Source organism: Lycorma delicatula, chromosome 9, assembly GCF_047948215.1.
Source record: "Lycorma delicatula isolate Av1 chromosome 9, ASM4794821v1, whole genome shotgun sequence".
NCBI lineage: Eukaryota > Metazoa > Arthropoda > Insecta > Hemiptera > Fulgoridae > Lycorma > Lycorma delicatula.
The window spans coordinates 23,799,319-23,826,496 of record NC_134463.1 but is presented as its reverse complement, the minus strand read 5'-3'; the positions used below and the strand labels follow the sequence as shown (position 1 = coordinate 23,826,496).

General features: G+C 28.0%; 1 protein-coding gene across 7 annotated transcripts in view; it reads left to right on the top strand.

Annotated features, from left to right (window-relative positions):
- The window catches only part of Vha100-1 (V-type ATPase subunit a family protein Vha100-1), a 130,208-nt gene that overhangs the window by 54,135 nt on the left and 48,895 nt on the right, over positions 1-27,178 (top strand). The window contains exons 4-5 of one of the 7 annotated variants that reach the window (XM_075375675.1): positions 11,794-11,888; positions 26,789-26,824. The exons of 3 other annotated variants lie outside the window; for them this stretch is intronic. In XM_075375675.1, the coding sequence (XP_075231790.1) occupies positions 11,794-11,888; positions 26,789-26,824 (131 nt within the window). Of the gene's footprint in view, positions 1-11,790; positions 11,889-26,788; positions 26,825-27,178 lie in introns of all 7 variants that reach the window. 3 more of the 7 variants (XM_075375674.1, XM_075375679.1, XM_075375678.1) reach the window with 3 other exon arrangements.

Below are 27,178 nucleotides of genomic sequence, written 5' to 3'. Positions count from 1 at the left end.
TACCAAAATTTATCATTATTTATGTATGAATTAAATTGTTCTGAATTTTAAAATTTTCATGTTTATATCTGCACGTGAATGAATTACTATTTACATATGTGTTAGCATTACAAAAAAAATTTATCTTTTTTTTTTTTGTTATATTAAGTTATACTTACAACAACCCAACTGACTAATGGTTGCCTAACATTGTAACTGTTCTGAGGTACTGTTGATTTTTGGTTCAAATTTAGATAAAGCAATGGTTACTTTTTCCTATTAAAAACTTAAAAGTGTCTGAATTATTTATACTTTGCTCATTGGGTTCAACTAATAGCACTGTCTGGTGAATATTTGGCCTGAGACTTTTACAAGTCTAGATTGATAAACCTTGATTGTGATTGTGTGGCAAAATAATTCTTTCAGCTCAGTCTCATTTAAAAATAACATTACAGTTATTAAAGAGTTGTTTATTCAATAACATGTGTATGAAATAAGTTAAAATAAATATACATTTATTTATAAGGATAAGGCAGTAATTAATACTGTGTGGCACTCTTGGAAATGGAGTATTGGAATGCTGAAATAGTGGATGCAATTCAATTTGAATGTATTTTGATTTGGTCAGGGAATTTTTCTGCTGTCTGTAACATGTGTTAACTCTTGGAATTTTTATTTGTCATACAACCTGTTCTTCCTTTGATTTTTCTCTCTCTCTCTCTCTCTCTCTCTCTGTGTGTGTGTGTGTGTGTGTGTGTCTCTCTCTCTCCTCTCTCTCTCTCTCTCTCTCTCTCTGTGTGTGTGTGTGTGTGTGTGTCTCTCTCTCTCCTCTCTCTCTCTCTCTGTGTGTGTGTGTGTGTGTGTGTCTCTCTCTATATATATATATATATATATCTGATATATTTATTATAAATGAAACTGTGTGTGTGTGCACATATATTTTATGTATATATGTCACAAAGAATTGTTTTTGATTTATTAAAAATTGATATTTCTTTTTAACAACTTTGAATTGCAAGTTGTCATGAATTGTGTGAAATCTTTTTTATATTATTGATATAAATTAATGTGCGTTTTTGATAATGCAAATATACAGTGTGTGTTGTGTGGCCTACAAGAAGAGTTATCATATGTGCTTGATTTTTTTTTTTAATTTATTGGTCTACTGTTGTTTTTTATGTTGTTCACATGTTGATGAATTATATTGTTTTAAAAAATCCACCTTACTATTTGTATATTAATAAATTAAAGAGCTCAGTAATTGAGGAATAAATGGAATTCACTGATGAATTATCTTTCATTTCCCTCAAATGAAAGATGAGGGATATCTTTCATTTCTTAGACTATCTTCCATCCTTGAATTTTGTTATTGTATTTTTCATATGATAAAAGAGAATTTTATTTTTTTAATGTTAATTTTCATTGCTGCTCTAATAATAGTAGTAAAATAAGACATTTAATTTTTTTTCATACTGTAACTTATTAAAAATTAAGTCTGAAGCTGTTCTAAAAATTGAATGAAAGATGTCAAATCAGATGGTGAATTTTATTTTATTGTTCTCTTAGGTATATTATTAGTTTATTAATATTGGTATTTGTATTCACTAAAATAGAGCGCATACTATTCAGAATTACTAAAAAAAAATACTATTAAGTGTCTGTGCTTTATTGTTTGTATGTTCATGACATTTTGTGTGTAGTCATTTGTTATATTCTTTCGGATCTAATATGCTGATCCTTCAACAAATTTCTGATCTTGGACTATTAGTCTATCTTAAAGAAAATAGAAATACTAGTTATAACATTTTATAGTAATTTATTTTATTTTAAAATGAATTCCTTTGTTTCATCATGCATGTAACAAAATATTGATTTTAAATACTTTGATTTATTTGTTAAGATTCTCATAATTTCTATATAAAATTTCCTTAGTTGAAAAACTGAAGTATTATATTTTTGGAGCATATTACTTCAAGCTTATGGCTAAGTATCATTAAGTTTAATTTTTGATACTGCGTAATGAAAACAATTGTGTTTGTGTGTATATGGGGAGGAGGGGTATTGTGTGAACTCTTAAAGTATACTCACACACACTTAAATATATACAATTAACGTGAAGAATAAATATTGATAATCCATTTTATATTTGTTACGCAAGATTAGCATAATAAATTATATGCATCTAAGCCATGTGCTTTGCATTTTTTACTTATATGCACATTTGTTTATATATACACTTATAATTTTTATAAGTTATAATTTTTTCCTTATGGTGTTGGATTTTTAATACTTTGTTTATATACAGAAAATTATTTATTCTCCTTTAATTTCCCTTAATTTTATTGCATTGTTTTAATGGTTAGTTTTGTTTTTATTTAACATTTTATTTTTAATTATTCTAAGAAATAAACTTTAATTTGTGGCCATGGGAACTGAAATTAATATTTTATTCTTAATTTTTTTTATTAATTACCATTGTATTTCCTTTTTTATAAAAATAACATTATTTATTTTTCAGGTATAGAAGGTTTGTTTACTTTAAGAAGTTTTTGTTTTGTTTGGTTTATTGTTTATTTATTCATTTATGTCACTTTTTCTTTGAATTATGCATGAACCTATGGTTTTTGTTTTGATTGTTTGGGCCTGTGGTTTTTTGTATTTTTTTTTCTAATTTATTTTGGAAGCAAAATAGTCACTGCACATATTTTTTGCATGTTTATGCAAAGTAACACAATTTTTACAAGCTTTCACTTTTGTAGTTTTACAAATTGATTGTACTAATTATTAAAATCACACATTTTTTCACAAATATTTTTTATGCAGCATTTTATTACTTAGATTTAATAAATATTTATTTTAAATTGTATAATTTTGATTATATTTTACTGTAATAATAATAAAATAATATTTTATTTTTAATCATATTTTAAATATTTAATGGATTTTGTATTTAAAAGAAAAAAAGAATGTTATTAATGGAATTTTGTTTTGTTCAGTCAGTTTTACACAATTGCAAAACTATGCATTTTGAACTGTGTGTGTTAGTGAATTTGGTGGTACTGATGTGTGCTATTTTTTTACAACCTTTATACAAATAAATATTTTAAGTAAACAATTTTTTAAAGATATTTTATTGGCAATTCCACCAAGCAACTGGAATCTGACTTAGCTTTCTCTCTAAATCAAACTTCTTCGTGACTGATTTGAAGTGAAAGCTTTTAGAGTCTCAGGTGAAGGTCTTATATTTACCTTAAAACAAAGTATACCGTAGTCAAAAGTAGTTGAATTTTTTTTATGTGCAGGATGTTATGTACATACAAAATTTAAACTTGTAAAATTAAGTTTTTTTAAAACAAATTTGGCAGCTTTGTGGTGGTTTAATCATTTTATGTTTCTTATCTTTTCCAATGATTTTTAAAAAAAATTATTGCTGTGACACAGACAGTCACATTTGTAATATAAATTAGCGTATTCTGTTTTGTGATTTTTACTTCCTTTTACGAAGAAAAGTAGGTATTTATTATTAGACACAAATATGTTAATTATTCGAAATATTGATGAAAATCTTTTCAAAAAATCAGTCGAACTTTTTTTTTGGGTCAAAAATGTCTATCATATGTTTTTCATCATTTCTTTTGTTGTAAAAATTAGATAAGAGGTGTACATCTTAATTACTTAAACCTCCATTGTTTACTTCCAGTGTGCAGTATTCTTCGATTAATTTTACTCAGTAAAAGTAGTTGGGTGTAAATTAACATTTATTAACTTCCATAATATAACATCTCCAGTTACTAAGTATTAAAATAATAACAGTTGTTAATAATTTCTGCCAAATTATATCTACAATTCTAATATTAGAACTCCAAACTTCACAGTAATATTCATTTATATAAATCATTTTGTATGGCTTATTAAGTTCTGAGTTATGAATTCATTGATCAGCACAACATTTGTAGTTTGAAAATGAATTAGTTGAAATATTTTCCATTTTATAAATAATGCAGTCCATTTTATTAGACAAAAAAATGTAGATTAGTATCTTTTTTAGAGGAAAGTTTTTTAAATTAATACTATATGCCTCATCATTTGTTCTTTTATCAGATTGTTTTTTTTTTTAATTTGTGGAGTGGCAACAGATGCTACTGTCATTTGCCAGTAAAAAAAAAAAGTCAACACCACTCAGTGTTTTTAATATGTGTGATCTGTAGAAACCAGTTCATTGAATGTGGCTTTGGCTGTTTGCATTTTATCTTTCTTAACACCACTCAATTACAATTTACAGGCTAATGTGGAACCATTAGGAAGTCCACTTCACCATCTTGAGGGCTAATTAATGTTGGGATTTTACATTAAGTATTTAGTTTTCTTGAGAGGTGATTCATCCTAGTTGCTATTCTTAGATTCGTGCTTGTATTTTGTTAATTTTGCTTCATTTGTATGAATAAAATAATAAAAATGATATCATCAGATAAGGTAGAGTATAATTAGGTATGTTCTAACATAGAGAGTATCCAAGGCTAAAGGTATCTAAAAGTGTATCAGCTTATATTAAGAAAACTAATTAATATAGTTTAATATACACAACTCGCCAAGTTTTATTGTACGCTATTCAAGTTCAATGTGTATATCTTTTGTAGTCTGAAGACAACTAGATGTCTGCTGATGCATACATTGTACAAAAAGATGCACACATTGAACTTGGACTGTCCTACAATCTTAAGTCTTGCCAGGTGTTTAGGTGCACCTGTGGCGTATTAGGCCGATATCTTTAACAATTTTCTGTTTTAAATTATCCAAACCTCAAACTTGTCTTTGATACACACAAGTTTTAATAAATACACAAGCAAAAAAGTTCAAAGGAGTGATATCTGGAAATCTAGATGACCATGCAGTTGGATCTCCTCATTCAAACCAACAGCCTGGGAAAGTGTTGTTCTAGAACATGGTAAAATCTTGATGAAAGTGTGGTGGAGCACCATCTTGTTGGAAACTGAAGCTTGCAGGAATCTGAGGAACAGCAGAGTTCTCAAGCATGTTGAGGTACATGCATCCTGGGCTTATGAAACAAAAAATGGACCAATGACCCTATTTTTGTACAGTCCTAACTAGACACTGACTTCTATTACTGCATGTGGGTTTTCGGTACCCCAAATTCAACTACTGTATATGTTAACTTTCCCGCACAAATGAAAGGTTGCCTCACAATGCATCAATATAATTAGGATTGTTTTTGACACAGTGCATTACCTCCACAGCAAACTGATATCATAAGCGGCGATCATTTGGTTTAATGTGATGAAATAATTGTAACTGTTTGCTCGCAAACAGAGCCACTTATGAACAGTGTCGGGAACAGTGGAACATGGAATTTGCAGTTTGTATTTAGCCCCCCTAATTGATTTTCCAGGATTGGCAGTAGATGATCGCATACACAATTCATAGCCTTGTCACCAACTGAAACTTCAGTGATTCCAGTATGTGAAACTAAGTCTGTCTCATAAAGTAGTATCAACTGGTAATTAGACTTGGACATAGGAGGATCAATATTCCATTCAGTTCATATGTCTTGTTGAACATTAGTAACTGATTGAAACTTTACTGACCAAAGCATACATTGAACCTTCTGTTGTGGAGACCACATCTTGATGACTACATGCATTCCGAGTCAAATGCATTTCTGAGTCATTGCCTGTGCATGTGTATTTTGCCAACCTTGAAAGTATACAGAACAAATCTTTGAGATATTTCCTTTCAGTTGAGCATTCATTTAAGAGGTTATGACTGGTTTTCTAAATATAGGTCATTACTTTTGGATATCTTCAGCCCAGACACCCTATATTTTTGATTAGAAGTTTTTTGAAAATTTAATTATTTATATAGTAGGAAGGAGTAGAATCCTTGGGGTTTTCTGAGTAATATCTCAGCTTCAGGTCAGGCTTATTATACAGGCAGCAGATGTTCTTAGACAGATAGTTCCAACTACATCCTAAGACAGATGAGGTCAACTCATCTGGTGATCTCATAGCACAGATCAAGTGGCAATTATAACTGAAACCAGACATCTCAGAAAAGAAGGGATAAGGAAAATGAATATGTGAAAATGATCTTCCCCCAAGTGGACTGCAAAACAAGATAAACCCATCTAAAAGAGGGCTTCATGACTCCTCCTAGTAATAGTTGTTTATTTTAAATATCCTTAGTTATCCTTATAATTGGTTCCTCTGGTGATAGCTGTCTTTATCTGGGACAGGAAAAGCATGGCACTTATTGATGAATTGTTTTTCTTTAAGAAATTTTTAAGAGTCACATCATTTTTCTTTAAGAGCTATTTCTAATTGTGTAAAATTATAAAACAGAAGTATAAATTTTTTAGCTGAACTCCATTGGAGATTTTGTTAAAATAAATTAATATTGTATTCTTTTTCACAATATATTTATAATTATCTTGGTTTATTTTAAGGCTGTATTTAGTTATCTTGTAAACAGGTATTGTGAATTGTTAAATCATTTACTTTTAATAAATAAGGGTATAAATAATTAGAGATGTAGAATCTTGTGTCTAAGCCTTCATATATATTTTGTAGCTTCAGCAATAACATAATGATATTATATAATAATTACTATGTCTTTGATATTTTATACTAAATATGCTTACTTTTAGAGTAAATATACATATTGTTTAGTATATTATGAATTATTTATTGTTGTAAAAGTATATTGAAAAAATATAATTTATAAGTTAGTTCATTAATGTGGAATTTAAAAAACTACTTATTTAACTTAGCTGTGCCATTAAATTGATAAGCCAGCCTGTAAAGAAGTTTTTTCCAATTTCTAGCTTTGGCTGTTATGAAGTTAACGTAAAGTTAATTAATTTACAAAAATGCAGCTGATTATCTTTTTTTTAAAAAAAAAGGTATAATTAATGGATTGCTTCCTTTTATTAACGATTTCTTATTCTTTACTGATAGATTCAACTTGGTTTCTCTCTCTTTTATTTTTTTATTTTTTATTATTGCATGTAAAAGAAAAGTGATTTGTTGCTTGAATTAATATAATTTTCTTTGTGTAAAATAATTTTATACTTTAGATAAGATAATATAAATCAGTAATTATTATAATGTTTATTAACCGCATTTATAAATACTGCCATTTTGTTAGAGAAGTAGTGCATTGGCCTTTTATTTTATGTTTTCTTATTCTGATGAGGCTTGAACACTTTTATTGTACGCTAAAACTTTCCAGACTCTATTTCCACATACACCAACTGTAAACAATATGGTGAAAAACAAAAGTGTTTACACAGAAATTTCCTACAACATATTACCAAAATCGAAAAGTACTTGGTTTTTTGCTGTTGACCTTTTTTTTTTATAGAAATTCATCTTTCGGAAACAGTTAAAATATTTTAATGAAAATTTGCACACAAGTTTAGATTTTTTTTATTAACAATAGTTAGGATTTGCCAAATTTCAAAATTGCAGCCAAATCAATTCTTAAATTATCAATGTATGTAATATTTATAATTTTATTGCTAATAAAATGACAAGCATTTGTTTAAATATCACACAATTGGTGAAATTGACAAATTCAAAAATAGTTGTTTAAATGACAAGTTTTCGTGAAAATCTAAAAAATGATTGTGCTAATTTTTTTTTTGGAATAGGACAGTTGACATAAATTCCACATTTATAACATTATTTCCATTGTTTACTTCTTCTACATAGTGAATTTAGTTACTGGAATTTTGATAAATCCATGAAAATATCTCATTCCACTGCTTTTGTCTCTTATCATGCAAAAGAGCCTAATTTGATTTGGAGTCTGAGAAAAAATGTGTACTGTTTTTTTTGTTTTACAGGTAATTAACATAGCAGAATAAGGGTGAACTCTTTTCTTTTATAATAAATTAAAAATATATGCTTTCCAAGAAAGTAGAAGAAATATGGTCTAGAATATCTTTTTGGAGTTGTGTATGTGGGATAGTTATTGATACTTTAATATTGAAGTAATTAGTTGAATGGCTTTAGTTTGTGGACATTTAGTATGTTTGTTATATTTGTTTATTTTAAAAAAAAACTTATTGCAAAAAAGTATTTTATACAAAAAACACCAAAGATATATTAGTTGACCTCTTACTAAAGGTGTTTCCTAACTATGTCATAGTAAGTGCCGTAATAAAATTGCCAATCTGCAACATTGCTGACAAAACACCTGCACAGTTGCTCTCAAAAGATTCTCTGGAAGCTTACCTCCATGCATTCAGAAAGTAAATTAATTTTAAGAAAATAATCATTAACTTTTTTGTAGTATATTGTAATTAATCGTTTAAATCAACGTATCAAATGTTTAAATATCATGTTAGTGTGTGTGTTTGTAGGTGTATTAATCAAGATTTGAACTCAAGTAGTATTGTGTGAGTTGATTATGGAATTACAATATTTTTTTATTTGATGATAATTGAACAGGTACAATAAAAAAATTATTCTTATAGTTCAGAAGATGCATTTTGAATATTTAAGGACTTAATCATTAATAGGTTTACTTATTAGATATTTATTCTGTATTACTGTAAAATTGACTATTTTTCTTGTCTGCTGATTTATTTCTATACTATTACTAATAATGTCATCAGTAACTATGCCAACCTGATATCATGAATTACATTACTGAAATTATCCGTACATAATCTTGATAGCATATCTTCTACTGTAAGTTTCTACATATGAAAAGGTTTTGTTTATTTTTACGTTAACTGTACGCTATTCTACTGATCAAATAAAATTTTTTAAATGTAATTTTTAAATTTGGAAGTATGTTTTTCTATAAATTTTAATAATTTTTAACCGTGTGTTTTAATATTTTTATTATGGAATTAAATTGATTAATTTCTCTAAATTATTACTAACAGTTAATTTTTTTATTAATATATTTGATTAATAATGTTGGGACTTCTTTGATATTGTATATGATTAGAGTGTTTTTTTAATAATATTATTATTACTGTTTCTCTTTATTCTTCTATATTGCATATTAATGTTAATGCAAGTAATGATTTTCTGTTTTTAATTAATATATTAGTTTAATTAAAGTGGTAGTTTTAGTTTATCAGCATTAATTCATTATTTTATGTTTTTAAAAGTCTATTATTTAAAATTAGAAATTTTTATTTTGCGTTATAGAAGAATAAACAATTTGAAATAAATTTCAATTATTTAAAAAAATATATTTTGTATATTCATATAATTAAATTTTATTTACAATTAATTTTGAATTATGATATTTTACCAATTTTTTTATTTGCTTTTAAGTTTCTCTAATTGGTTATTTGTCAATTTTTTAATATTCTTTAAAAAAGAGACTTTGTCTCTTCTAAAGCTTTTTTGTATTTTAAAAAAGTCTGCTTGCTTGTTATGTTTTGTCATATACCTTACATTCCTAAATTATTCTCCTTAAAGTTATAATTTATTTTGTTAACCTTGTTTCTTCCTTACCCTCTTAAATTTTATTTTCGTCTTAAGTGAATGAACTGATGCTTGTTGATTACAAGTGATATTACAGTATCAAAGGTTAGGAGGAAATTAAACATCACTGCTTTTCAGTAATTATTACCACTATTGTTACTTGAAATCTTTCATTTTTATATCGTTTAAAATTTGATAAAATAGTCAATATTTCTCTCATAACATATCAGACTTTTTCTAGGTGCTGAAAGTGCTGTTTTTATAGTACAATATTTGAAAAAAGCCTTTTGATAAGTCTCCAACACCAGTGATTCTAGATTCTTGTCCGTCTCTTGCCATTTACTGAAATCATTTAATAAAATTTATTACCACTCTTGTTAGATAGTGTAATTATTTTTATTAATCTTGGTTGTTTATTACTACTATTGTTATTATGCTTTGGATGCTAAAAATAGTTCGGATTTGGATGTTAAATTTCCATAGTATTTGTTACAGTTACATTTGTTATATTTTCCTACGTATTAAAAAAAATTGTGAATCTACAATTGCTCTTATCCAGTCACAAGCCTGAGATGTTTTAGCTAAATAAAATCTAAAAATGTAATTTGAATGCCCTTTCTTTTTCAGTAAAAATTTCAATAAAAATCTGCAGTAATAATTTTGATTTTTTTTTGGACTGTTTTCTTTATTTTGTTTATAAGTACTACACTACCTTTTAGTTAATCAGTCAGTCGATTTGGTTTGTGTAAAATCAGTTATGCTTGAGATATAATTCATTTCAACAGTGATTTTCTGATTGTGCATGCAACAATGTGTTGACAAAGAAGATGGTTTCTTTCATCACCTAATGTTTTGGTGACAAGCGTACATTTCACATTGGTGGAAAAGTCAATAGCCACATATGGAGTTTGTGAACAGAAAACCCTAGAAAAACTGCAAAATGTACTCAATTCATCTAATGTGAGTGTGTTTTCTGCTATTTCCTTCTAAAAGTATATAGACGATCATTTTTCATAATTGTATAACAACTGAAAGAGTTTATTTTGAGATGTTAAGCGAGTTACTAGTACCTCAATTTGACAAATATGCTGAGAACTTCATTCTTGTACATGATGAAACTCACCTCATTGGCACATAAGAAATTCAAAATTATAAGACGAACCCTTTCCAAGAGGTTAGATTGACAGCATTGACAAAAATATGATGTTGATACATTCGCCACCAACAAGTCCAGACTTAACACCTCATAGACTACTCTTTGTGAGATTTTATAAAAGAAGTTTTTCTCCCTGCTGTTTTTGGGGTAGATGATTTAAAGCAACATATTGCAAACATTGTTGTTAGTGTTTAGTGGGGAGTGCTTTCACGTGTTTGGTGAATTGTACTACCATGTTGATATACCATGTGACTCATGGTGCACATACAGAACACTTATTAATATAAAATGAAGAAATTTCCTTTAAAACCATCTAACTAATACTGTAATCTACGACATGCCTATTTTCAAAAAGCAGTTGTACTAACATCCCAGTACTTTTTGTTGGGTGCAAAGTGGTAAATTTGCCAATCAGTGATTCTTACATACATTATAAGTGAAGATGGTTAACATAAACCATATCAACTGTTCTTAAAAAAATTAGAATAAGCTACACTTTCCAGTTCTTAAAAAAAGGTTAAGTTTTCTATAACCTTTCAATATGTCAGATTTTTGAATTTGAATCTGTTCAGATTTGTTCTGATTAGCCAATTGAAATCCATATTTATATTTCCAAATTGTTGGTCGAGAAGGTTATCTGAATTTCAGTCAAGTTTAAAATTACAGTTATGTAATTTGTTTGGTCTTTCATATCTTCATTTTTTTTCATTGTTAGTGTTCTTTAAAAATTTTTGTACTGCTAGTACAAAAGATTATTGTCAAACATTATTTTTCATTGTTCTGAATGATCAACAAAATATTATTTATGACTGACATTTTACATACTAAATTTTTTTTTTATGATTTTATTCAGTATTGGCATGTAGCACATTTCAGTGTCATTTTGAAGTATGACAATTTGGTTCCATTAAGAAAATTGCACTCTAAAACTTTTGGGGAAAAATGTGAGTGATTCCTTCCTTATGTTTCTCTGTTGCTTTTAATAGGAGCTTTTATGAATAAACACAAACTTGATAAAATCTATAATTTAAATTACCTTTTCCATTTTACTCCTAAAAATACCATTTTCGTATCCCGTCCATCCTATTAATGAAAGTTTCTCCCATCAGTCCATATCCTGATTTTTGCAGTAATTTTTTTATTGCAATTAGTCTGTGTTGTCACTGCTAATATTTGTTTGTGGCGTGGCAGCAGGAGGGCGGTCTGAATTCAACTGAATCTATGACTCGGGCGCTGATAAGTGACGATGCGATTGCCCGACAAAACAACGCAGGACCCGTGCAGCTTGGGTATGTATACCCATTTATTAACAGCCAATAAAACATTTTTCACTTACTTTTTTTTTTCTTCTTTTTTTTCAAGTATAAAAAATATTTCTACGTGTTAATAACATGTAACTATGGATTTCTTTTTTAAATTCCTTATGTTTGTATTTAAAACAATGATACTTCTTTCTAAAAATTTTAATAACTAGTGATCGAAAAATTTTAATAACCTAGTAGAAGGAGTTTCAATTTTTTTTATTTTCATGATTACAAAACTAAAAATTTGAGATTTTTTGTAGGCGAGTGTAATCAATTTACATTTAGACATCAGTTTATGTAATATTATTTTTTATATCCGTATTTCAGAATCCTTTAAGAAAAATTCAATTTGAAGAAAATATATTTCTTGAATTATGTCCTCCGTTCTCAGGAATTCATTCTGTTAGTGTAGATTTTCTTTTAATAAAAACTGCACTGTTTTTAATTATTTTCCAGTAGAAAATGGTCTCGGTTTTTTCTAGACGTTTGTGACTAGAGAGTGTTCTTTAAGTTCTATTACTTAATTTTAGCCCTTATTAGATAGATGTACCTTCTTTGTGTAACTGCTAAGTGGCAGTTTTTTTAATTATGTATTCCCAACTTTTGATATTTTTAATTTCATCAGCAGAATTTACCCTACATCAGAAGGCATTTTTTGCTTGTTTTTTCTACACAGTTTCCTCTTCTATAACAAAAATGATTGTTTTTATTACCTCTTCCTTGAATGAAAGTTCCCTCTAGCAGTGGAAATTGGGTTGTTACATAATCTCACATCTGTAACAAAACATGGTTTATTTATTTCAGCATCATCAATTTTAGAATCAGGTTATTGATCATAATTTACTATTTTCATTCCTAAATAATGTTTATATTCAGATGTGTGTAGGCAGTCAGTTTCTGGTTAAATAAATGTTTCAGTTGTTTGTCGATAAAGTTGTAAATTTTCAATTATTAATTTATTTCTTTAAAGATCATCACTCAAGAATGTATAAAATATTTTTTATCAATTGAATGTAATATAAAAATTCCTTCTACTAAAATATAAAACTTTTTTTAAAAAGATGAATCTTTTAGACAAATTAACCTAAATTTATTTCTTAGAGTCGTTATGAATTTATGTCTTAACACTTTTAATTGCCATTGGAATCAAATTAGTTCACTTTTGCATTAGCTAATGTTTTTGCAGGCGGTTTTTTTTTACCAAACACAATTGTGTTGCATTTGAAATTGTCTGTTACTTTATAATAAATTATTGTGCATTTATGCATCATAAACTTTAAAGTGCATGCATTTGTTAAAGTTCTAGTCCTTTGTGAGTAGAATATTAAGGTTATTTTTTGTTACATCTTAAATCCACCAAAATTTAATTACCTTTATATTTACTCATACATAAATAAAGGGGGATGTAATGCACTCAACTTTATGAACTATATGAACCAGCAAATTTAGTATGCTAAATGAACACAGTTACAGTTCAAATCCTACACATTTTTCAATTACATTCTAAATACATGTTTTCCTGACTTAAAAAGAAACAACTCTGTCAGCGATGCCAGGGTTAGAGCAGCAACACAAGTTGCTGAAGATGGCAATAGGAGCAGCTGAAAGCAGTTAAGCCAAACCATTTTATACATCATGAACATTACAACAAATTTAAAAAATTTCCAGTTAATTAATTTAGTTCAATTTGTCATTTAAGAATTTGATAATTTTGAGTAATCTTTAACTGTTAAGGACCGTAACATATTAAATAAATTAATCCTAAAGAAATAAGCACTTTCATAAGTATTTAATGAAAATATTTTTATATTAAAAATTAAATATTATCCCAAATAAAAAAAATTAAGGATTTATTATCTAAATATTATTTTACAAATAAGGTATAATTTATCATGTCATCAGTAAAACACACTGTAGTACCATATATTTAAATCAAGTTGCATGCATTATATCTAATTTTAATCTGGTGATGGTGTTATAGTTCAATTTCAAAATGCACAGATACACTTAAACATTGCACTCGTATGTATTTCTCTAAATTTAATCTACTTTTTTAATATTATCATTGGAATTTCATTAATAAATTGAATTTATTCTAATATTATCAAATCTCGTTTTAGTTATAATTACTTTTGTTTCATCTGGTGAAGGTTAATTATTAGCATGTTACAGTCAGTCTGTATTATTAATTTTATTAAATGGGTTTATCTTCCATCTTGTGTTGTGGTTCATGTTTTTCTCAAATTTATTTTCTTCTATATATTCATTTAGAATTCATTGATGCTGTTCTTATTTTTATTTATTTTTTTCATTGAATCCTGATATGAGAAGGAGCCACTGAAAACAAACATTATGTGACTGTTCAAAGAGCATTTAAACCCACCTCTAATCAACCAAATTACATCTAAGGGAACTGTTTTAATTAAAATAATTTTAGCCTTTCAAATTTTATTATCTTCTTTTTATTTTCCTAGATGCTATTTTGTAAGATTTATCTGATATTGAGGAACCATCAGATTATAAAGAAAAGCAGTTTGACTTTGTTATATCATTTGGAGAAATTAGCTGAAACATAGTTGGATTCTTGGTAGAGTCAATTTTATTCTTAATTTCTCATTTCAAGTAAAATCAAAATATACACATTCTTTTGGACTTGGAAAGAATTTTGTTTTCCAGAAGTAAACAAATGCAGTCATCAACAGTCATGTTGGGTTTATTATTTTAATGCGACTACCCTTTGTTGGTCAGCCCTAGTTCTTTTCAGTACTATCTATCCAAGTGAAGACTACCATATCAGTTGTAATTTTGTTTTAACCATAATTCTTTTCTGGGTAGACCTTGTTTTAATTACCCCAGAAAAAAATTTAGTGAGGTTAGATCTGTTTTGTGGCAGAAAACATGAGTGACTCTCATTTTATTGATTAGGAAACCTATTGTTTTTATGATACCAATATTGCAATAATGAAACGGAGCACCTTTACATTTTCAGTTTTTTAATCTGAGGAAAATATAATTTAAATATTAATTTATATTACATGTTGCTCTATTTTGTATTCATGTTATATGTCTCATATTATATCTTGTAGAGTTATAAATATATTAAAATGTATAAAATACTTTTTTCTTGATGCTCCATATTCTGTGATTGTGTCAGTTGAAAGTTGCCTCTTCAATAAATATAATGTCTTTAAGAAATCTGTCATCATTAATTGTATTCAGTAACTAACTCAATTGAAGGGATCATGTGACTATTTAGTGTTTGAGTTGTTTTTTATTAATTTGCAATTTTGAATCTATTAAGCCCTGTTTGGATGGTTGTAGAAATATCAAACCTAAAACTGTGATGTACAGTGGGTTTCTTTAAACTACCTATGCTTGATTACTTCAAATGCTTCTATTTCTTTTCGGTTGAATGAGGTTATTATCCTAGAGATGATGCTCACACAATGGATAACAAGAAACCATATTCTTATTATCTAGTTCAAATAATATGCTGAAACTCTGCATACCACAACTTATGTTTTCCATTGTACTAACTGAGATGTGTAATAGGGATGACTGCTTTGTATGTAAAATGTATCTAAGATCACTGTAGTGATTAAAATAAAAACTTGGGGTTTCATGCAGTTCAGTATAATAATCAAAGAAGTTAGTTAATTACTAATAAATTTTACATAAAATCATGAAAACGTTTTTCAATGACTGTATTTTATTCATATCTAGAATGTTTATGAATAATAAGTTAAGAGAATGTCAACTAGCAGATGGGCCATTTATTCTAACAGTGGATAGAAAACAGAACCCATAAACCATACCCTTACTGTTTGAAGAATTTACATATGGCAACTTTTCTCTCCAACCTTGAAGATTTTGTCAATGTATTGAGCAATCCAATTCTCTTACTGGTTATTGTTTATCCGGTGAAGAAAGGATCAAGGAATGATAAGAGATCGGTGAAGACTTGGTTACTTTAGTTTTATATATATACTATAACAATTTTTTTTAATTATGTGTAAAGTATAGTTCAGTTAATGAATGGATTAATAACAAGTGTATTTTTACTAATAAATAAATTTAATTTTTTTTTTGTTGTTTCTATAAATATGATATAGAGGAATGGGGTGAGTAAACAAATATTACTTACATTTTTCTATGATGATTCTGCATTAAAAAAGTTTTTTAAAATTACTTTTTAAGTAAGTTGGTAATATTTTTATGAATATATTTTATTGGCTGTTTTTATAATGCATGCGGGTTCTTTTTTTTTAGATGAAATAAAATTTTAATATGTAGCATATATTTCGTTATTAGTTTTAAGAAATATTTGATAATTTTATATAAATTCTGTTACAGCTCTATCAATTTGTCTAGGCAGTAGTTTAATTTAATGCAAATGAATGAAATTTCATTATCCTTATTTTTATTGTTTAATTGTAATTTCATTATTAGAATTGCATCATTTCTATTTACATTTTCTGTACTTTATATTTATTCTGTTGGTTCTTTAGTATTTAAAGTGCATGCAGTTTTTTGTTTGGTTTTTTTAAAGTAAAATGGTTAATGAGACTGGATTATAAAGATTAAAGTATTTGTAACTCTTCAGTACTTTTTTTTCTAAACAAGGGTCTGAAAAACAATGAGGTCATTTAAATTTTGAATATAATTTAAAAAAAAAAAATTATTTCTAGTGTGCTTCTCTAAATGTATTCAACAGGATTTTCTTGTAGGTTTTTATATTATATGATTAATTTTTTGGTTATATTTGTTGTCTGAATAAAAATCTACTCCTACAAGATGCCACCCAAATCTTTCAGATTTATAAACATGAAGTTGGTTTATTTAATTTTCTACTTGCCCAGTTTCAGAGTCATTCCCGTGAAAGTCCAAAATACATCTGTTATTTTTATTTCTGAACGCATTTCTTTTTTAATCTTCATATTTAGTGTTTACATGACCTCAATATGTTTACTTCCAAATTGAGTACCACTTTCAGAAACAAGATAAAGCCAGTAATGAAGGTATTGTGAGACATTGGCTCTGGTTTTGAAGGCTAAAACTGTTGTATGATGTTCAGTTTGTATCAGTGTGTAGTGAATGTACATGGTTGTTAAACCACTTTTACTCTTCCAACCATTTCCATATTATTTATTCCTAGTCATTTTAAAGCCTCAGTATAGAAGTATGCAATAAGTGCATAGCTTCAAAAAATAAATGACTTCTGAATGATGGCATTAATGTGGTGGTGATAGTTGTGAAATTTTATTTAGTTTCCTTGAATGTATTGAAGCAAGATTCTTCCTCTATGTTAGAACATTAATGCATTTATATGACAGAATATTTGGGTCATTTCTTCTGACCATTTCCATCATCTTCTTATTTACTTCAATACATTATTGATTCTGTTAGTGAAAGGAGTCTGCACAAATTTGGTAGCACTTTGATTTTCCAGTTACCTGTTAAGATGTGCTGTTAAACTCCCTTTTTGAATAATTTCATAAAAATTTGAATGTTATGGATTGTCTTATATTTTTGAAGGATTTCTTCTTGAACTGCGGTAACATTTTCAGATGTTAAGAGTTATCATTATCAGATTTAAGAACAATGCATATTAATCATCAGCACGTTTAGAATATAAATTTACAGTTGTAAAATTTTTAATTTTTTCTCCAGAATTTTGTTTTTTTTCACCAATGATTAACCACTGCCCTTACGTTATTCAGTTTGTTAAATTTTTTATTTATCTCTGAATTCTCATTGAAATTGAAAATTTAATAGTTATTTTTGTATATAAAATGAATGAAGTTAAGGATTGAAAAAACAAGATTAAAAGAACTAGTTAGTCTCTTATGAAAAATGAATTAAGGCTAAATAAGTTAAAAATTATTAATATATTATTTAGTTTTTGGAAGCTGATTAGCCATAGAGTGTTAAACTGCTTACAGAAGCATAAAATTTAATGTAAATAATATATATTATGCTAATTATATAAGCATAAAATTATTTTTTACTTACGTTTAAAATAAAATTCATTGCTTACCTACTTTTATTTCACAAATTGTTTTAATAACAAAAAAATTATATAGAAAAAACAGTCTGTAACAAGTCTACTGAGCAAATTGCTGCTTGACATACCAGATAATGAAGGATACTTGTAGTAACATCTGGAACTGTTTACTGGGTATATTCAATATAATTTCAACTGTTCTCAACACATTCTATTTTACCTTGCTATTTTTCAGTAAGACCATTGTAAACAGATTTTACAAAACTGAGTTGCTTCTTTATTCTGTTGAAAATCTCTAATCTAGTGTGTTTTAATATTTTAGACATAACTGCCATTCTATTTTGTATGGCTTAAGTGACTATGTAGTATTGCTTTTAAATCCTACGGGTATAACTTTGCATGCATCTTTTGTGATGCTTGTTTGATATACAAAATCCATAAATAAAGTAATGAGACTGGTTCAGAAAAACTTTTTATTTACAATCCAATTATACATGGACTTTTATCACCTTCAAAATAGTTCTCTTTGGAAGCCACACAATGCTTCAAACGGTTATTTCACTCTTCATGGCAGTGTTGGAACTCAGAAACCGGAATATCCTTCAGATGGTCGGTTACATTTTTTGTTATGTTTTCTACTGTTCCAAAATGGTGTCCTTCGAGGTGCTTTTTAAAGTCAGAAACAGGAAAAGACCCAGGGACTTAAGTTAGGTGAATAAGGTGGTTAAGGAACTACAGGAATGTTTTGCTTTGCCAAAAACTCATTAATTGAGAGTGCAGTGTGACAAGGTGCATTGTCATGATGCAGCATCCAGTTGTCTTTAATGGCTGCTCTCACACGGGCAACTCTTTTCCGCAGTCTTTCAAGAATTTCTCGGTAAACATACTGATTTACAGTCTCTCCTATAGGCAAAAACTCCTTACAGACAATGCCATTACTATCGAAGAAAAAACTTAGCGTGGTTCTGCTTTGCTCATTTTTGCTTTTTTGGGACATGGTGAGTTTGAAGTGTACCACTTATTGCTATGGCGTTTTGATTCTGGGTAATATTAGAATATCCAAGATTCATCACCAGTAATAACATTTTTATAGAAAATCAGGATCAGTTTCAATTTGTCCTAGATCATAGTACCCTTCCACTCTGTTGTTTTTTTTTTTCAACAGTGAGGTTTTTGGTACTAATTTTGCACAAATGTTTTTCGTGTCCAATTCATTTGTCAAAATTTGATGGACTGTGGTATGGTTCAAATTCAATTGTTCTGACAGTTAATCGCTGGTTGTACCGTATCAAATGTCTGATTTGCTCAACATTGTCATCACTTTTTGACGTTAACAGTCTTCCAGACCGTGGACTGTCCGCAACTGATTCCTGGCCATCTGAAAATGCTCTAAACCATCTAAAAACGTGGGCTCATGACAGAGCGTCATCTTCATATGCCTTATTCAATTTTGAAAAAGTTTCAGGAGCATTCTCGCAGAGTTTAACACAAAACTTGATTTTTCCCATAGTTACTCATAATTAGTATCACTCATTTTTGTAAAGCACAACAAAAACTCATTTCACAAAAAGTTTGTTTATGTTTCACGTGGCAGCAGTAGACTAAAATTATTAATAATTAATAAAAATCAGTTGTTCATATAACCATATGTTTGGTAGTAACTTTACACTGTTGCCACTTTGGCTGCAAAAAAAAACTAGTCTCATTACTTTATAGGACCCCGATTTGGTTTAAGTAATGCATTGCACCTTCTTTTTAATTATAAGGAAAAATAGTGGAATGCTAAAGTTTTTAAGCAGTAACTTATTTCTTTCAATTACTTGCAGAGAGTATCTTGTTATATTTTAAACTTGACCCATTATTATTAATATTTAGTTATTGAACCAAATTACATTTATTGCGTTTTGTGTGATACTATCGAATAGCTTTATTATTGTTTTTCACTCTGTTAATTTTTTTTTTTGCATTTATAAAAACACTATTACAGTTAATATTAGAATTTAATTGAAACAAAAATGTGTCAGTAAGAATAGATGATGTACTTTTGGAATTGCTATGCTGTTTATTTGAAGTAGAATTGAACTGGCTGTACAAATTAATATTCAAAATATTTGTAGTTGAAGAAATGGCCTTGAATCAAAGAAAGGATGGTCAGATAAGTATGAGAACTACCAACCATTAATTTGGCATATGTGTTCATTTATACATGGTGAAGATGCAATAGATGAAAACCTCTTTCAGGTTCAAATGGAGCATGAGTACAAGAAAACCAGATTTTAATTTTCACTTAATCTTGGAAGATTGGGTGAAGAAATCAAAACAATTTATACAATGCTTGTAGATCTAATACGAATGGGAAGTGGAATAAGTTTTTTTAAAGTTTTATGGAATGTAGATTTGATCTGTAGAATTTTTATTTCATAAGTTGCATCCTTTTTTTTAATATAAATTATTTGCTTTCTTCAGTGAATTTATGTTTAGCAAATATATGTAAGAAAATTTTTTAAGAAAGCTAAATAGTTGGATGACAGTATGCTTTTTGTATTTTATGTCTGATAAGTTGAGTACTTCTTAGGCTGTGTGTTGTATGCTTGTCTAGTATTTAATTTAGGGTTAATAAATCTATATATATAATTGAACATGTTGTGAATGATTCTTAACCAACACCCAGCAAAAACTACCCAAAATAAATTAATAAAAATTTGTATATAAATTCTTCTTACGGTGTAGTGCATATTAAGAAAGGATTTTTTGAAATTCTGAATTTAAAGAAATAGAGAAACAATGAAGTTTACTTTTTTTTTTAACAACTTGATTTTTGGTGTTTCAAATCATCATGTGAATGTCTAAAAACCAATTTCTAGATTTTTTGAAATTCAACCTTGAAGGGGGTGGTAAAATTAAAAAATTGTAATAATGATTGTAAATTTTCCCCATTTTCAAATATACTAAATGAGATATTCACAATTTGGGTTGCAAAGATCTTTCAGATAAATATCTAAAAAAATTTTCAGTTTTTTTTTAATTTTGACTTTTTAAGGAGTGCAATAGTGGGTGGATGGTGTGGTGTGGTGGGTCAATCAACACAGCCACTGCCACTGTTACACTGTATGTGTGATGCAACTGGCTGCACCTTCTCAGATCTTTTTTAATTAACAAAAAAAATTGACCATGATGGAAACGCAAGTAACCATATAGTGTGTGCAAAGCCACGACAGAGATGCCGGTTGGCTATAAAAAGAAAAACTGTTATATAATATAAAATTATAGCAAAAGTGATGCAGAGCATTCAGCAAACACCCAGATGGCATGCTTGTCAGCCATACTTCTTTCTACAATTATTTAAAATAATAGTTAAATCGTGTATTTAAATGTTAATTCTTTATTAAGTCTACCATGGTAATCTTGATACAAGCAGCAAATACTATTAAAAAGCTAAGTTTCATCGTAAGAATTTTATTTCCCTTGTAATTAGAAGATAGTTATAATTTTTGCTACTAGGAACCTGGTTTTACCCAATAACTACTTGGTTAGGCTTCTTGTGCAACCACTGAATGTTAAATGAAAAAATTGGAGAAAGTCATTAGAAGACTTCACTAATCCATCAAATACAAACACTACAATAATTCAAACCTTACCTAACAAAATTAGCATGGATCTGTAGAGCGATTAGCCAAAACCAACAGTACACTGAGGAGGAAGGAATCAAGAATTAGGGAAAAAGTGAGAGAAAGCAAAAGGATCTATCCATTAAGTTGGAACTTAGTAACCCAACCCAAAGGAGTGTTTCAAGTATTGTCTCCAGGCACTGGGCATCATTCTGTTTATAATTCTCTGGAGATTTTTATTCAGGATGGGAATAGTGCTTACTGATCAGTCACCAAATCATTTTTTTTAAACCCATCGACAATAGTTCTGATAAATTGGGTGATTCTTAATTATCTGTGAAATTCACTCTTTACTAGATGGTCTTTAGAAAAGTAGATTTGTGTGATATCCAGACTATAAAAGTTTTGTTGTGTACCTAGTAAATGGGAGGGAAATATTACTTGATTTTAAAAAAATATATGTTAATTATTTTTATGATGTTAAAATTAATTTAATTGAAATAAGAATAGAAACATTATAAATTCATGAAATTGGTTTCTTAATGAGTTTTTCAGTATTTTTTCCTCATCAAAAAAAAGATTTATACTTTACTTCCTCCATAATTCACTATGATATTTATTCTTATTAATAAGGAAAGTTTTTTCAAATATCTATTTGCACCTTAAAATATAAAAACTACACAATGTGGTATAAACGTTTAGGACAATGTGATAAAATATTTACTTTTGTTTTATGTAATGGTTAGTCTAATTTATATTACCTTTTGTTCACTCAAAATTGATCCCTATGACTTGAACACCAATTCCCAACCTCTGTTTTACTTTGGCATTGATTTATAAAGATCTCTTTCAAGTGCTTGATCATAGGTTTTTGAATACCATTGTTTGGTGTGAAATGAAGCCCTTTTCCGTTATAATTTCAGTTTTGGGAGCAGTTAGAAGAGACAAATCTGTTGAGTATTGCAGCATAACAATTTGTGCTAAAACATTTCAACTATTGTCAAATGAGTCAGAACACTCTTATGCAGAGGAAGAAAATATCAATATGAAAGTAGGATGAAACGATTATTGAACGCATAATGTTAGGCAATCCAAAATAACTTTTTTAAATCTTCCTACATGCACATTCTTCACCCATGACTAAAAGAGAAAAAGGTTAGAATCATATTAATAATTGTTTTCTTGTAGTTATTTTTGTAATTGAGAATAATCTTAGACTCATTCCAAACTTTGACACTTTATGCTTTATCATTTGCATAATATTAATGTTCATTTAATGAGTTTTTGTACTTTTTGATCACCCCTATAAATTTGGCACGTTACAACTTATTTTTCTTTTTGTTATTATAACAGGGATTGTGGAGTGAATTTTGCAAAGTTTTAGTTTTTGAAATGTTTCAACAAGATATATTATAATTTAATTGCATTTAGTATGTGGAGTGTTCCTGATGTTTTATCAAAATTTCACCTGATGATCGTATTTGATAGTTTGGCAATGATAGTGACATTTTATCAGTTCAACCTGTTGTTAAGCATCTTTTGTCTTCATCATTTATTAATCTCTTCCCTCATTAAAATGCACATGCCAGTAAAAAATATTTAGTGAATCAAAGTTGCACTTATCAGCCTTAACAAATCACTTTTACAAAAAAAATTATTTTATCATGCTGTGTTTTTTTTCAAAACCATTTTAAAGTGTTGTGGATGGGTGAAATTTCTCACTTGTCAACATCTGAAAACTTATTAGCACTGCTTGGTACAATCTTTGAGGAAGGTTTTTTATTATTCTACTTTAGAAGAATAATATTTAAGCTTAAATATTTCCTTAAAAATTCATTCCTGTTATGGAATTAATTATTATAACATACTATTATGTAATTAACTATAATGATAGTAAAAAAAATGTGTGATTGTTATGTGAAAAGAATGATTATGACACTGGTATAAATTATATTTACTTTACTTTTTTTTTTAATAAAATATTTTTAGGCTTTTGTTTTGTAATGCATGTTGTTATTTCAACTATAGTACTGAATTTGCTTATGTATTTTATTGCCACTAGTTTATTATTAATAGTAAACCATTATTTTTTACTGAGATAAATACTGCATGATAGTTTCTTCATTATTATTATGTTTTGAAAAAGTATAAATATCTGTTAAAATCCTAAGTTACTATTATTAGAACATTGAATAGCATAGCATTGAATAGTCTTAATTTTATTTTCTGGGATGATTTTTATAATTTATAGATTTATATTTTTTTTCAATTCATGGAACATTACTCAGGTTCTTTTATTTTAAATTTGAAGTCAAAGCCATTATATTAGAAACCAGTTATTTCTGTATTCCCATTTCATTTTGCACTAAATTTAATCTCTTTTGTTAGTACCATAACCTAAGTCGTTATAGAAAACTTGACACAGTAGTCAAATTTTTCTTGAAATTTCCCATGCTAAAGTTCTGCAAGAATCACAGGAAAGTGATATGTGAAACAATTTCTGATCAGTACCTTTATTAATCTTCTGGAAACTTTTAGGGGGAAATAAACCACTTGTTCTTAAACAGTAAATATCTCGCTTTAGTGATCTAAAATCTCATTTGTGTGGTTGGCAATAATTATCCATCTTTTAAAGATAACTGAAAACCTACAAGAATTCTTTATTGTATATATTTTGTAGGAGGCATTCATATTCTTTTTGTGATTTTAATACAACATATGGTTTAGTACCATAAGTTTTTTTTTTTTTTTACTTTAAAAGAGAAGTTTATTACCAAACTTAACTAAAGGATGATAATGTATTTAGGTTATATGTTTAATTGTGCCCATGTAACTTCTAAATGACTGCTCCAATCTCCATTAAATAGTTATTAAATAATTTTTTTTATCTTACATGTGATTTTTGCTATATGAAAATTTAAAGAAAACAAAGTGGTATTCTGTAAACTATTTTCTCAAATTGAAAAAAACGACAAATTCTGTTCTGTGCAAAATATCATATAAAGTGTTCTTAAATAGGTGTTCATTTCAAGTGCTTCAAATAGGTTATAAAAATGTATTGCTTGAGTTGTACAACAGTATTATGCATAAAAACTTTTTAAGAATTGAAAAATGTATAAATTAATTGAAGTAATCCATTATGTTAATGAAAATATAATAAAGTAGTACATAATTAATGGATCAGAATTGTATACTCTCATTGATTTAAAATGGCCGGTTAAAAAATTTGAACTCTACCTTATTTAATATTGAACTCATAATCAGTTATCCAATTAAACAAATTCCACTAAAGATTGACATTTCAAAAAAAATTATAGCTTGTGCAATTTGACTCAAAAATAAAACTTTTTGTTATCAGCAGAGAACAAGTGAGTTTCATTGCATCAAATTTTAAAAAGTAACCGCTACGAGTAGGTAATGGTTGTGCCATAATGTTATTCTCTTTGAAAGTAGGATAACATGTAATGCATAATACACAACTGAATACAGATGCACTATATGATGCGACATAGAGTGCTCTGCATAACATTCTCAATCTTGATGAATTGAATTTTTAAGTCTGGTTAATGTTGAAGAGGGTGTGAGTAAAAAATTGAGCTTTCAAGTAATCCCATAAGAAAAGTCTGCTTTGTTAAGTCTGGTCAATGGGAGAGCCACTGAATGTTACTAAACTGGCAGTCAGCTGGGGAATGCATCATTTAGATGTTTACTCAATCATGCCATATGGACTATGGCACAGTCCTGCTGAAACCATTTTGCATCATCTGAGCTCTGGTGGAAGAAGGTTTCTAACATGTAGTTATAATTTTTTTAAAAATAATTTTACTCTGTTGTTACTTTCAAAATGTAAGTCCCAATAGTCTGTGCTGAAATGGAAATACCACATTATGATCTTAGGGTTGTGTAGTGGTTGCCTATGGAGTTAGTTTGAATTTGTAGGCATCCAATACGAGGAGATTTTGTTTACAGAACCATTTAATGAGAATATTTCTTTGTCACTCATGATAGGCACCTGTTGATATCATGTGTATAATACACAACAGAAGTGCCATACTTTCTGTACAGAAGTTAATTGTTGACCAATGTTTACTTGTGTATGTGAAAATATGAATCATGCTGTAACTTCATCACACAGTTTTGTCCAACAAATTCAAATGTTGGGAATACCACCACGTTGGTCAGTGAGGACTAATCTTAAATTGTTCTTACACACTATATTTTTCAATAACCAGACAGTATTTCAAAGAGTACAGGTTTGGATTTAATCCTGTAAGAGTCCTGTTTCATGTCACTAATGCCCTCATTGACTAATTTTTTTCTTGAAAGAGCAGCCCCGTATCTGTGATCGTCTCCAACTAGCTGATGATACTGTTGCTTCAGTAATATGATCGACTTGCTTAACAAGATCCGTTTGACAGTTTCTACAAATGCTCGGCAGGGCATATTTTGTGTGAACAATATTCCATTGTTCACTAATCCAAAGTATCATAGAATCTAAACGCTGTTGTAGCTATCCCTCTCACAGCCCACATAAGCAGTGTTGCCAACTCAAAATGAGATATGTTCTATTCCTCTAAATGTAAATTGTATCAGTGGAAATACTGTAGAGAAATAAAGATTGCAACTGAAAAAACCACACATCAATTAATTAGTTTGAATATTGGCTTTAATATGATTAATGCTTTTTTTCCTTTAATATGATTTCAATCATGCCCATGTATATCCTATGAATTACACTGGATGCATTGATGTAGTTTCATAGCTAACTATTAATTTTTTGTTTTTTTAATATACTTTGAGAAAATTTTTGCACAGATTTCTATTCTAGTATCAAAACATTTATTTAATTTTAAATATCAGATCTGACTGTTAATCATAATAATAAATAAACAATCATATGATAGTTAATCATAACAATAACAAACAACAATGTTATTAATGCTTTTAATCAAAATATAATTTATTTTATCTCCAGAACACATGCATTATTAATTACAAATTGGGGGATATCTTGCATGGCGTATAAAAACATTTTAAAGCTTATTTTATTAAAGTATTCTAGTATATACAACAGTTCTTCCTTATTTGTTTAGAAATTGTTGAATTAATTTATTATAATGTACTGAATTAATTTTATATTTATTCATTTTTCAGTTAATTCTTATATTTAATTATTTTTGTAGTTCTATTTTTAGTTTTAAGTTGTTAAAAAAATTTATCATATGCTTTATTATCATTAATTATATTTTAATGCAATCATTTCCTCTAACCAGAACTGAGACAGAAGGTACAAGAAAATTTATGATGCGGTGAGTTATAAATATAAAAACAAAAAAAAATTGTTTTGTGCAATTTTATATTAGGCTTTTGAACACATGGGACAGTTATTGCATAAGAATTTTATTTATTTATTTTTACTTAATCAGGCTTGATTTCTTTGTGTGTGTATTACTGTTTTTGCTTTGTATGAAGTTTTGTTAATGTTTTTGAATGTTTATTTTATGTTTCTATATTTTACTTAAAGGTTTGTATAAAATTTATTTTTCTTATTATAAAGGTATTATGTTCAGTTTTGTGGCCACAAATTTAAGTGAAGTATTTTTATTAACTTTTAGATAAAAAGTATAAATTTGCTGCCTTCAGGGTTTAATGTGAACTTAGGG